The 14,244-nt window shown below is 36.0% G+C and overlaps 2 protein-coding genes and 1 long non-coding RNA gene across 6 annotated transcripts in view; 2 read left to right on the top strand and 1 right to left on the bottom strand.

The window, feature by feature from the left end:
- LOC120346340 (kelch-like protein 10) lies at positions 1-7,249 on the top strand. The gene is made up of 13 exons (XM_039416054.2): positions 1-222; positions 333-441; positions 901-1,043; positions 1,763-1,942; positions 2,432-2,538; positions 2,837-2,991; positions 3,470-3,572; positions 4,064-4,203; positions 4,730-4,821; positions 5,044-5,149; positions 5,733-5,873; positions 6,409-6,626; positions 6,832-7,249. The coding sequence occupies exons 1-13, from the start codon at positions 35-37 to the stop codon at positions 7,100-7,102; spliced, it is 1,953 nt and encodes a 650-aa protein (XP_039271988.2). The 5' UTR covers positions 1-34; the 3' UTR covers positions 7,103-7,249.
- Positions 7,092-14,244, bottom strand: part of LOC120340754 (uncharacterized) — a 21,731-nt gene continuing 14,578 nt past the window's right edge. For all 4 annotated transcript variants that reach the window (XM_078110071.1, XM_078110061.1, XM_078110067.1 and 1 more), the window contains 4 exons: positions 13,816-13,956; positions 7,885-8,043; positions 7,662-7,800; positions 7,092-7,498 (listed from right to left, as the gene is read on the bottom strand). In XM_078110071.1, coding sequence (XP_077966197.1) covers positions 7,462-7,498; positions 7,662-7,800; positions 7,885-8,043; positions 13,816-13,956 — 476 coding nt within the window. In that variant the 3' untranslated portion in view covers positions 7,092-7,461. The remainder of the gene's footprint in view (positions 7,499-7,661; positions 7,801-7,884; positions 8,044-13,815; positions 13,957-14,244) is intronic.
- LOC144419894 (uncharacterized) lies at positions 8,895-12,030 on the top strand. The gene is made up of 3 exons (XR_013474351.1): positions 8,895-9,300; positions 10,094-10,261; positions 10,652-12,030. It is a non-coding gene; the product is annotated as an uncharacterized LOC144419894 (long non-coding RNA).

Here is a 14,244-nt window from a genome sequence, read left to right on the forward strand (position 1 = left end):
TGAGCGCCCTCGGGTGTCGAAACTCGTTTCGATTATGGCTTTAGAATCGAGCCTGTCGAACTCCTCGTTTTCAACAGAAGAATGGAAACCATCAAGTGATGCATGGTTAACCTTTAACGATTTTCGACACCAGGGATTATTTTGTGATGTGGTGCTGCGAGTCGAAGATGTCCGATTTCCAGTTCACAGGCTAGTTCTGTGCGCATGTAGCGACTATTTCAGGTATGTATTTTTGCATTATGAGACGCGCTGAATAACTTCACTTTTTTCGGTAACCCTATATAACAGTTCTGTTTTATATTTCTCATTGTGTTTACTTTTTCTGAATACAGGTCTCTTTTTGTTGGGGGATGGAAAAGCAGTGATAAACAAGAAATAGAGATCCCTGGAATCTCCCCAGAAATGATGTCATCGTTACTCAATTTTGCATATACGGGGCAGGTAAAGAAAACCACCACCTCTTATTGCTTATACTTTCCAATATTCGCTCTGACATGTAATGCACGGCCCGAACTAATGGGGTCTCCCATAGTATGTGTACCAGGTTAGGGTAAGCCCATAATTTTATTCCGATTTTCCTTACTTCAGTTCTATTGGGAGTTCGGGGACTGTTTGTGTTAGCCAAGTGAATATACCCCCCCCCCCCACCCCCTGCGGATTCTTACACTTTAACTAATTATTTAGGCTATTTCTTTACATGTTCTTTACATGAAAAATGAATCAGCTTGATCTAGTAATAATATGATGCCGATATATTTCGTCAGTTAAAATAGCATGTTAATTAATTCCACGTTTCAAGAAACGAGATTTTATATATATATATTTTTCTCATAGTCTGATATTTGCTGATATCCTTTGCCTGATATCCTATCCTGATATCCCTTTATCAATAATGTTTAGGTTGTTATCACTGCTCACAATGTTCAAGAATTACTTCCAGCAGCTGACCAGTTTCAAATTATGTTTGTGAAAGAAAAATGTTGTTCTTTTTTAAAACGGCAACTATCTGCAACAAACTGTGTCGGAATTCGAAAATATGCGGAGTAAGTTCCCAACGTTATTTACCAGTTTGTTGAAAAAAAAACTTCATGAACACATTAGGCTGATACGCAGCATTCCTCATTCAGCTTTAGGCAGAATGTACACCTTTCCTTCCTTACTTTTTTTCTATGAACGTTTCACTTCATGTAATAATGGTGGTAGTGTTCGATGCCTATCTTTTACGATAGAGGTTTAAACTCGTAAAGATTTGCATATATATATATATGTGTGTATATACGACAAAGCGCAAATTTGTCAAATAGATGCCAAAGTTTTACTAATTTTCGATTTCATATTTACAAAGGGAAAATTTTAACTTGATAGCAAGACCGCTTTTGGTTTTTCCCTCGCATGATAACTCAACGATATCAAATGTTTAGCTGGGCACAGCCGGAGAGACGAAAGTCTCAGTACATGCTCAAATGTACGCGGTGCGTTCCTTAGAGTTGCAATCGGTCTAACGAAAGCATCGTTGCTTTAATATGTTTTGTGTTTTAGCAGGTCCGATGAACTTAACAGTTTATTCCAAAGTTATTCATAGTTCAAATAAAATTTCCAAATGGATTTTTGTGTGTCGAAATAAAACAGAGGAGCATAATGACTGTATTCTAAATTTTGCGCTGTTATGTTATTTATCTTATCATTAATGAATGCATATGATTTGTGACAATAATCTGGAGAAGTTACTTTATTTCGCAATTTTAAATTTTTTTTTTCAAAGATGGTTTTTCTGCGCCAAACTTCAAAAAGCTGCAACTGAATATATTTTGAACAATTTCGAAGAAATGTCTAAGAAGAGTCCTGAATATTTATTGTTGTCATATGATGAGGTGTATGCATTGATTTCAGATGATAGGTTAAATGTACGTGTTGAAGAGATTGTGTGTGAAGCTGTTTTCAGGTCAGTTCATGTACTCAGTTCATTTATTATATAGATTGAGTATATTAATCGTTATCTGCTTGGGAAGCATTGAGCATCGTATTTTGACTATTTATTTTTGGACACGTTTAGTGGACATAACGATCGTTTCAAAATTTTGTTGTTATTGTTATTTGTCTCCATCATTTTTAAAAAATCGCTTTTCTCTTCGAATACTGGACCAATTGCTTTGAAATTTTCAGTGGTTAAAGATAAAATTTTTCTCTAGAAGGCTATTACTTTTATTTATTTCTAAATTCCGCATGAAATCTGATATTTCGTCTAAAATTTCGCTGTATTATTTTATCCATGGGAACACTGGCTGTCCGGTTTGATTCTGTAAATTATTTCTACGCGAAACTTTTTGTGGGTACCGGTGGCGTCAAAGGTAAATACTGCTTCGCTCTGGTTAACGTGTCCATATATTTGAGCACAGCTCTCTTGTTTTATTTGTAATTATTTATATCGCAGGTGGATACGAAGTGACAGGCATAATCGGATTCAGTATCTACAACAACTTCTGCAGAGTGTTAGATTGGGGCTTCTGGATCCAGAATACTTCATGACAAAAGTTAAAGGTAGAGTTGAAAACTTTTTAAGAAAACTGAAGGATGTACCAACTGAGCGATACATATTTTTAACACTGATATTAAATTGCATTTGAATTAAAATGCGTCAACCAGTTGAAGCGCCAGAGAGTTTCTGTATAAAAGGCGAAAAGAGTTTTATAAAAATAGTCCAGTCGAAGTGTCCAGGTCCAGGAGTGAAAATATCTTCCTGATAATAACGACGATAGTATTTGACTCGGCTTAAGCGCCATAGTCCTTATTTGAAGAGCAATGGAACGGTTATTTCAAAAATATGTTTCCATAAAAGGCAATGATCTTGTAATGGAGCGCATAAAGGACTGTCGCGTGCTGGTAAAAGAAGCAATGCAGGTTGTGTGTGATTTACATTCTCCGGAATCGGATATTCGCATGGCAAATTCAAATGCTTACCATCGATTGTTAAGACCGAGGTTACCAAACGAGGTATTGAAACTTAACTTGAAATTATCAGGTAACTATTCAAGAGTGTTATAAATGACCAATTCAATTCAAGACTCTAGTTCTCATAAAGTTTTTTTTTTAAGATCTGGGCGTAGCCATCGGGGGCTTGGGGGGTGGTTTTGGGGGTCGACCCCCCCCCCTCTTTTTTTGGAACGTAAAAAAATAAAAGCATCTTCCTGTATCATACATAGCCATTTTTGTAGCTTGAAACGCTTTTTAGACCCTCAAGAGTCAAGACTCGTGAAAACACAAGTTTCCTGCGGGCCCGCTAGCTGTTTCGATCTAACTTGGCAAATATTAATGTCAGAATCCCCCCTTTGAAAATTTCTGGCAACGCCCCTGGTTCTCAGCAAAATTACGTAAATTTTCTTTTATCTACAGCTAACAAAATAATTCCAATTTCATAACATAAAAATTGTTACCCCTTGCTAAACTAAACGTACGTCTGCCTCATTTACAGATACTGCTGGCTGTTGGTGGATGGAGTGGCGGCTGTTCTACTAATGCAATAGAAGCGTACGATCCCAGAGCAGAAACATGGGTGAATATAAGCTCGATGCCAGGTGGTGATAATTACTTGTTTCATGCGACCTGTTTTACCATTCTTTAAAAGTAATAGCTTCTAGGTTTAGTAAATATTTGAAAAGCCATAAAGTATAATACCCAAATAATTGTGAATTTTACCAGTCTGAATATTCAATTTCTAAAACGAAAATTTCCAATACAGTATTTTTATACTAACGTTGCGTTATTCGAAAATTTAGGATATCATTTCATGATCGTTTCTTTTATGATAGCGACTTGTGCAATGAATACATTTTTGGCTAATACCACGAAATTAGCCATTGTTTAAGTTAAAACACAAACATCTGAATTAAACGTAAGAGCAGAAAGAAATTGAGCGAAGGTTTTAACGGGAAAAAATAAAATCCGACAGAGCATTTTCCTTCAGTTCGAGTAAAATTCCTGATTATTGGTTTGAATATACCTGAAAAAACGTATATCAGAAGTCGAATTGTTTTGAATTCGGTTGTTCTGCTGAGTATTGTTACAGGGCTTGTAGAAGAGCGACCGAGAGCATATCATGGAGTTGCGTATCTCAATAAATGCGTGTACATCATTGGGGGATTCGACGGCGTCAATTATTTCAACACCATGAGGAAATTCAATGTTCAGACTAACGACTGGATTCAAGTATGTAAAATGAAGAAGATATTTCCTGAAACATATTCGCCGGAAGTTTCCGCTATTATTTAATTTATAATATATATTCCTTATTGAATACGAAGTGTATATACAAATCGTTTTGGGACACGAAATGTACCTAAGGATCGTTTTGTTATTATTATGTTGTTGTTGGTATTTTTCTCCGTCCTATTGTTTTGAAAAATCTCTTTTCCTTTCAACTAGTGGTTGTTTCGAAATTTTCAGTATTTAAGGATTGTATTCGTATTTCGCTAGAAGGCTATAACTTTTATTTTTTTAAAAACTTTTTGTTGGCTCGATATGATTCGTTTTTTACTTCGAAATTTTGTGTGATGACCTCATCAAAATTATTCGTAGCGGTTCCACGACTTCGTTTTTTTTATCGTATCGTACTACGTAGAATACGTAAGGTACTGTGGGGTAAGGTGTAGACTACAGCTCCGATTTAACTTTCGTGGCCATATACTTGAGCATCGCTCTCTGGTTGTTTTTTAATATAGGTATTTATTTGCAGGAACCTTCAATGTTTCACAAAAGATGTTACGTTAGCGTTACAATGATGGGAGGACGCATTTACGCACTAGGTGGAATGGACGGGGAACACAGGTACTTTAAGCCTATGGTCAATCTTAAATTAGATGCGTATATGTGACATAAATGTGAAAAAAAACAGACGACATATAAGTAAGTCGCCCGAATCGAATTAAAAGTTTGTTCTGGCGAAAATCGGGATCATCATTATAAAAATAATAGTAAACTTCGGGAGATTCATAATTCAATTTTCATTGCATATGAAAAAATGAACAAGTTCAGTAACTATTTTTACAGGTTAAACACAGGAGAATCATACGATCCTATCCAACGAGTATGGACGATTTTACCAGATATGAATGAGAGGCGCAGCGATGCTAGCGCGGCTGCTCTCGGCAATAAGGTTTGTAAATGAAGTGAATTTCTGGGCAACCAATAAAATCTTAGGATCAAAACTGACTTTCCGCGATTATATTCTGATCAAAAGTACCGGAAGTATGCAGTATCGATCAATACGTAAGATTCATAATAGACTAGAAAAACAAGATGCTGCGGACGGAAGGTGGGTCTAAGTTATCTAAATTATGGAAATTTATTCGCGAAAGGGCAAGAATTGATCGTCTAAGTCTAAGAGCGGCATAGTTGTACTTTGTTTCATTTCGGTAAACTTACTGCTGTTTAGTCTCACGTGAAAAGTTATGGCATACTGTCTCAGCTGTAAATTATTTTACATATAGCAAAATATTATTTATAAATTAATTTCATAAAACATCGCTAGTTAAAATGATACATGTCGATGGCGACTTGTGCTGAACAAACTTTTTTGCTCCTGAATCAATATACTTTTTGATCCGTATGTGGATCACAAGGATTCTTTAATGAAACATGACAAATTTAAATTAGCGAATCGATTACCATATTTTTGGATTAGAAAAAAAGTTCATCAAAAGCTTTACATATTCATTTTTCTACATGCACCATTGAAGGTTTATATATCTGGCGGTTTCAATGGTCAGGAGTGTTTATTCACAGCGGAATTTTACGATTTGGACAGTTTATCTTGGACTCGCATCACACCTATGCGCAGTAGAAGATCAGGAGTCTCGATTATTGCTCTTCACGGAATGGCGAGTTGTGTGGCTTAGATTTTGTTTCGGATTTAGGTTTCAATAAGTTCGTCAAAACTACATTATAGAAACCTATAATTCGATGTAAAAACAGAAGTTGAAAAGACATTCGCAAAATATTCACCACAACTACAGGGTGGTCGCTAGAAAAACAAAAAAATTGTCAAACAGCTTTTATTTAACAAAGAATAACTTTTACAAAGTTTTTTTTATAGGCATATGTTATATTACACAGAATATTACAGTAATCAAATAGAACCTAAAAGGTATCGACCTAAAACAACCCAGAACCTAAAAGAAATAAAAACGTACTGAAAAAAGAATTAATAGGCATGCTTTTTATTCGAGATCTCATCTGACCTTCAAATTTTCTGCTATTCTAGCGACCACCCTGTATATAAGTGATGACGTTATGGCGACGCATATTGGCAAATACAGAAAATTTCTTCATTCAAATGATTTAAAATTTAGTCTCGACTTGCAATACTGGCCAATTCAACTTTCTGGTATTAATAACATTACCTATATTTGAAAGATTTACGCAGTCGGTGGATTTGACGGGATAAATCGGCTGAGAAGTGCAGAAGCCTACTGTCCTGTAACTAATACATGGAGATCCATTGCTACAATGAATAAACCAAGATCCAACTTCGGCATGGATGTAATTGATGATCAAATAATAGCAGTTGGTGGATTTAATGGGCATCAGACATCCGCTGACGTAGAGGTTTATGACGACACTACGAACGAGTGGTAATTTCTCATTCATATACGATAACAAAATATGTTTCAAACAATTGAATCGAACTATTTATATACTTATACTGTACAAAATTGCCGAGAAATTGCGGGGTAACAATTTGATTCATAATTAGGAAATTGTACAAAATATAACCAAAATATTCACTATTTATTTTTGTATTTTATCGTTCCCTTTGATTTTCATACAATGCTATAGGTACGAGGTACGGGAAATGCACATATTTCGAAGCGCATTGAGTTGCTGCGTAATTAGTGGACTTTCTCATGACGTCATAAAGAAGTTCTGCGTCTCCAGAGAATTAAATAACGTTTCCAGAGACGGCGGGGCACGTCGTGCAATTGCTCTTTCTACGACAAATTTTGAAGTCCAGGCTGCAGCAGCCCCTTTAGCACCGCACATGGGCGCTGAAGAGGATATTTCCGACGAATTACAATCAGACGAAAACTCAGACGAAATTATGGAATAAATAATGTTTTCTTACATAATTTTTAAACGAATAGGATTTTTTTTATAATTTATATTTATAATTTATTACATTAACATAAGTTCAATTGTATTATATGATGGCATGTCTTTTATAGTGTGATATACAATAAATGAAAGTGTGTGTTTACCGGTGTAATCTCTAAATCTAGAAAGTAAAGAAAAAATTAGGAGCTACAATGTTAGGCACTTGGGTGATCATTACGACATGCTTGCTTAGCTGCGTCTACGTCCACAGAATCAATTTCTGCAAAATACTCGCTCAATGTGTAGATGGGGCCTGTGCCTTTTTTGATCTTTGAAATCCCACTTAAGTCATGTTATATTACGGAGAAAACAATTTCACTCCGTGGCTTCTCTTCGTGGCGAGTTCCATGGCCTGCAAACAAAAATTATACTTGATTGCTGCTATGTGATTTTAAGAATAATAAGATATATATATTATACTTTTGGGACTTTCTCGGGTGTACCTCATATTTTACCGACCCGAATGCCAATTTGTACAATCAGAGGAAAGGAATGTCGAACCTAAAAATACTTACGCAAAGAAGAATATATACAGTAGAAAAACCCCGATTAATATGAAAATAACTCCCGCTGCTACCACCATGCTCAACACCATAGGCGACTTTATTGCTTGCATAGCTGATTGGTTCGCTGCTGAAGGGTCGGTTGTATCACCTGTGGGACGTAACACAATGTAGATTGAAGAAAAAATCTGTACACCGTACACTGTACAGCATTGGCTTATCGCGACTAACTCACTTATGCATTCTGGTACAACGTGAGTGAATTCACCGCTCTCTTGGCAGGTAATTATGTTAGGTCCTGTCAATACAAATCCTTTTCCACAGTAAAATTCAAGAGAAACACCAAAAGGTACCAATCCCTTGCTTGAATCGTCTGGGTTACGACATCCTTTCACTGGAAATTTGAAATATAGAAATTCAAATTAAATCATTTCAAGCACGTAGAATGCAGGTGAAATTGTGTAGCTTTAAAGAAGAACTGTATCATCTTTCGTCGTCAGTTGTGAAAGATAGAAATTTTGATTGTAACAATTCAAAGCAAAAAGTCGCATTACAATATTATTGAACATTTGCAGTTCAACCCACATCTCGGCGGTCTTCCATTTTGATTCTGCAGATGCTATTCGATGCACCACAGTTGCAGCTTTGTTCAGAGTATGATTTTTGGGGAAATTGTGGGTAAAATAATTTGGTTTTCTCGGCGGTGTGCGAATCGTGCTCAGCGTTAAGAATACGCTCGCTACCGCACCTCTGATTACCCTGCGTAGGATTCAGATTCAGATATTTATTTTCGTCATGCAAAAAACAATGCGCGATATGAAAAATGAATAAATAATATAATGTAACAAAATGTCAAATGGATATCGGCTTGTTGCAGTTGACGCGGAGTCGCGAAAAGACTCATAGAGTCATCTAGTCAGCGACACCTTGTAGCTGAAATTAAGCAGCAAATATAAGAAACGGGACACTCAATATTACACATTAACTTAATAAATTAACACGATCATACAAAAGACAAAAAAATAATACAAAATAAATAGAACTCAATATTACACATTGGCTTAATTGGACACAATCATTCGAAAAATGAAAAACAACAAGAAAAAAACCTGAGTAACTACGGGATGCCACAATCCCTGTGGAATGATTAACAAACATGAAATAGGCTATAATCATACAAGAAAAAGAGCGGCAAAACATGCGAAATAAACCACGGAATGCCACAATGACTTTGGAATAAAAAAAGATTACTTTTAAATAAAAAACAAGACAGATAAAAAACATCAACAAATCGAAAATACACCACGGAATGTCATGACGGACGCAACAGCGACATCTATAAAATGGTTATGCCTCGTTGAGTACGGAGCACAGCGAAATAGCGTTATGACTCAGCGTTCAGTCTACACCAAGATGGCGTACCCAGCAACGGGAGTTTGCTGCTAGGGTTGAATTTGTGGCTATTTTCTGTTAAAGCGATTGCTAGTAAATTATTGGCTCTACAGATTAGTGCAGAATGAATTATGTGATCTGCATACTTCGTGTCGATTGCACTGGGCTGAAAATAGTAAGGAAATACCAGGACACAATATGCAGACAGAAGAAAATGGCAAGTTTCAAAAAGATGGATGGATATAGAAAACAACAGAAGGTAATGTTTTCAGATCAATGACAACTAGGCCTATAGGCATCAAGATATAGGCTTTTCAGTGCATGTTTGTAAGAATTATAACTACTGGATCGAATGTTATTAGGGAGGTTATTCCACAATTTAACACCAACGAATTTGATCGAGTTTTGAGTTCGTTTGGTGCTGAAGCGATTTACATAATATGAGCACCCGACAGAGGAGCGCGTTTCATAAGAGTGAACGTTGCTCTGTTTTAAAAAATAGTTGGTGAAAGCGGAAGGGAGTTTTTTGCAGTGATGTTGGTGCATTATTTTCAATACCTCAATTTCATAAATATCTGCTAATTTAATAATTTTAAGACTATGATAAATAGGACTAAGTCGTGAAATATAACTGGCAGCAGAAATTGCACGAATTGCTCGGTTCTGAATAATTTCAATGCGGTGTAATAAGGTTTTATCAGCTGAACCCCAAGCAATTATGCCATACTGGATATGGCTTTGAAATAAGGAATAGTAAATCATGCGTAAGGTGGTAAGCGATGTGTATCTTCTAAGCTTGTATAGCATTCCAACAGACTTGGATAATTTAACGGCCAGGTTGGACAAGTGAATATCCCACTTCATTTTACTATCAATGTATATACCAAGATATTTAAAGGAATGGACATTTTCCAATTTTTTATTATCAATTTGGATTTTCAAAACATTTTTCGATTTGCATTGGTATGGAGATATTAACATAGATTTTGATTTTTCAATGTTTAGTGTTAATTTATTGGCTTTCATCCAACTTGACACTTTTGCAATTTCAGTATTTACTCTCAACTGAAGAACTGCACAAGATTTGTCGCTGTCAAGGAGATTAGTATCGTCAGCGAACAATTTGGAAAATAATGAAGAGCAATAAGTTATGTCGTTAATATATACGAGAAAAAGGAGAGGGCCCAAACAGCTACCTTGAGGAACTCCATGCGTCACCGGTAAGGGAGAAGAACAGTATGATCCCACTTGAACATATTGAGATCTATTATTCAAATAACTAGAAATGAGTTTGCTTGCAATTCCCCGTATACCATAATGCCTCAACTTAGAAATCAGGATGTCATGATTCACAGTATCATTCTTTAGATCTAGAAAAGTTGCACTGACATACTCCTTTCTTTCCAATTTATCATAGATATATGATACTGTATCTAAAATGGCATGTGATGTAGAATAATTGCTCTGAAAACCGAATTGATATTTATTTATTACATCATATTTAGTTAAAAAATTTGCGAGTCTTTTATGTAACAAACGCTCAAACATTTTATCAATTGCTGAGAGGATTGATATTGGTCTATAATTTGAAATTAATTTTTTATTTCCAGATTTGAAAAGAGGAATAACCCGGGCGGTTTTGAGAGATGAAGGAAAGATTCCAAGTAACAGCGAGGAATTGAAGAATCTTGAGAGACAAGGGGCAATTATATCCGCAACTAATTTGATGAAGCGCGCTGGGATGTTGTCTGGTCCTACAGCCTTCCTGTCGTTAAGATTTTGTATTTCGATTAAAATTTCATTCGCGGTGGATGAGCTCAAAAAGATGGATTGGCTCACACGATTGCGGAGAAAAGGTTCGAAGTTAGCTGTATCATTGGAAAACTTATCAGCCAGGCTGGACCCAATTGTTGAGAAGTATTTGTTAAATTCTGTCGCGATTAAAAGTTCATCTCTAGTTATACAACCGTTTTCAGTATTAATTTCATCAATTTTATGCTTCAATTTCTTTTTTGCATTTGTGATTTGGCCAACTATTTGCCATGTTGACCTGGGATTACCTTTGGTTGTAGCAATAAGATTTTGATAATAGATTTGTTTAGCTTTATCTATGGTTCTTGACAAAATATTTCTATATTGTTTAAAGTAAGAGCTCTGGGAACTGTTACCTTTCAAGAAGTGAGTTTTAAACATTTTATTTTTGTGTCGAATACAAGCGTTTAGCCCTTTGGTTAACCATGGTTTTGATTGTAACCTTTTCTGACGCCGAGAAAGTGGTCGAAGTGGGGCATGGCGATCAATTAGGTGAACAAATGACTTTATAAAGTCGTCAAAAACACTATTAAAATTTTGGATATTTAAATTAATTTCAGCAAATTGATTAGCAAAAATTACCTCTGCATCACTACGAAAGCAATCGATTGAGAATGTTGACATGTCCCTTGACATTCTGCGATTGTATGTGTATGATGGTTTGATGCCTCTCAGACAGCACATGATCGGAAAATGGTCTGTGATGTCTGACAGAACTATGTGGGAATCTATTTTTAGGTTTCTGATATTTGTATATACATGATCAATGAGAGTTGCTGATGTACGGCTAACTCTAGTTGGGTCAGTGATTAGGGATGTGGCATTGTGTGAAATGAGCATATTGGCATAATTTGCAATATGAGCGTTACTAGGTGTTAAAAGTAAGTTGATGTTAAAATCTCCAATTATCAAAAATTGTTTGTTTGCCAATTTAGCGAGAGAAGTTTCCAACATGTCAGTAAAATGAGGAACATCATTTCGAGGGTGTCTATATATCACACCAACGATTAATTTATTGTCAGTACTGGCCAAAGTGATTTCGAACCATACATTCTCACAGTTCGGGTAATTAAGATTATAAATTGAAATTTCATTATAGGTAAGGTCGTCACGGATAAAAGCACCAGCACCACCGGCTTTGGTGGTAGAAGGCATGTGTATGAAACTATACCCATCCATATTAATATTAGAAACATTGTCACTTAATAATTTTGACTCGCTTATTGCTACTATATGGGGAGGAGATGGAAAATTGTTTAAAAGAGTTATCAAGTCATCAATATTTTTTTGTAGGGATCGAATATTTACATGGAAAATTATTAAGTCAGATAAAGATTGGATAGACTTTAAATTATGAACTTCTATATTACTGCACATTGTGACATCACTGGAAAAAACTAATTGAGAGTTACTAGAATTGGCCATTTAAGATGACAAAAGATAATTGCAATGTGGTATAAGACAAGTAGCCATATTTAGGAAAACATAAATTTTTCCAAGAGTACATTGTAAAGTGTACAAATTATGTTTAAGTGACCTACTTGATTAATGAAAGGTCAGCATCACTCTCAATATGGATGGTAGCAGTCATTGTGTTCTTTCTTATTAGTACCTTTCCATTGTGCGTCCATAGATATTTGTATCCGCACTTATTTTTCAGATCTTTCGCCTTGAAGAATAGGTCCTTGTTGTAGTCGCTGAGGTTTTCGACAACGAAAATTGTGGTGGATCTTGAGAATTGTGGAAAATCTTCATGAAAGTTTGCTGATTTAAGATGGCGACGGTTTTTCAATATTTGATACCTGGTTTTCCTATTTACAAATTGGACAATAATTGGTGAAGGTTTTTTAGTGTTAGCTTTCGACATTCGGTGGCAATTTGAGATGTCTAAAGGTTGTAGCGATATATTGAGTCGAGCTGCTATTTTCATGATTTTGTTTTCACAATCTTCTTTTTCTGTGTATGGTATATTATGGAACTCTAAGTTATTGAGTCTTGACCTTCGCTCTTGGTCGTTTTGTCGTTCTGTAAGAATATCAACCTCCTCTTCGAGATCTTCTACAATTCTTTCCAGTTGGCGAATTCTTTTGTTGTTTTTGGCTGTAATGGTATTGAGTTCATTGTAATTGGCACTCAATTCATCGAATTTTTTTGCAATAAAGACTTGGCTTGATTTTATCTCCCCAACTTCTTCTTTGATAACACTGATCGAGGATAACTGGGTCTTAACTTGCCTCATTGACTCATCCAGAGATGATAGAGATTCCTGGATGCATTTACTAGTAGGTGTTGTTGATGAAATATCCATAGCTAATTTTTCGATATGTTGTTCAATTAATGCTGGTATTTCCAGTCGCAGGGTCTTAAGAATAGTGCTCTCGAGTACAGAGACTAGGTTGGAGATGTTTTGATCGGTTATGTCAGCCATTGCTGAAGAACTGGCAACTTGACGGTCGGTGGGACTTTTACGCTTTGGGGGGTTTGGAGGAACATCGCATGATTTTGTAGTAGACGACATCTCAGTTGTTCTTGAATCCACAACTCGAAAATGATGTTGAGCTTTCAGTTGACAGATTCCACCCCAAATGCTGAAGAGTTTCAATCATTCATAATCCAGTAATCAAGTGTCCAGTATCAAAATGTAGGCTATGATATTAATTTAACGCTACAGTACTATATCTGCAAGCTTAATTATACAGCGAATCCTCCCTCTCCCTTTCCTCCCTCTCCCCAGTGAGATTCGTTTTCCCGTGGGCGATGACGGGATCATAATTGAAAATTATGCACCTTGTGTCGGTTCCACGGCCGCGTTCGTTGCGATCAGATGGATAGTCGAAGTTGGGAAGACTATGTACCGGTACTATAAAAGATTTTATACGCGTGGTACTTCGTTTGGGCTTTCGTATTTGACCATTGCTCTCTTGTATCTATTTTGATAAAGTAAACGAAATATTTGACTCACAAACCACTTCTTGACAGGTGTCGCCAGACCAACCCAAATTACAAGCACAAATGAATCCAGTCGAATTTGCTTTCAAACTGGAACTTTTGTGGCAGGTACCACCATTTTTACATGGGTCGCCTTCACATGGATTAGAAATTTCTGTAATGAACAAAAAATATGATTTTACAGTTTTCAAATTAGTATTAAAGTATAGACATTGTCTGCTCAATAGGGTGATAGGTAACCTGTGAGTGCGCACTTTTACTCACATATGCAGCGGACATTTGTGTGACTGATATAAATACAACACGTCGCTCCGAATTGATCTCGAACCAAACGCTTTTTTAAGTCTGTGGGCAATATCATTATTTGCGCGGAATTTAAAAGATAAATTTCAATTGCTCCATCTTGCACGTGAATAAAAATTTGAATAGCTCTTCACTACAG

The sequence above is a fragment of the Styela clava genome, chromosome 1 (assembly GCF_964204865.1).
Source record: "Styela clava chromosome 1, kaStyClav1.hap1.2, whole genome shotgun sequence".
In the NCBI taxonomy this organism is placed as follows: Eukaryota; Metazoa; Chordata; class Ascidiacea; order Stolidobranchia; family Styelidae; genus Styela; species Styela clava.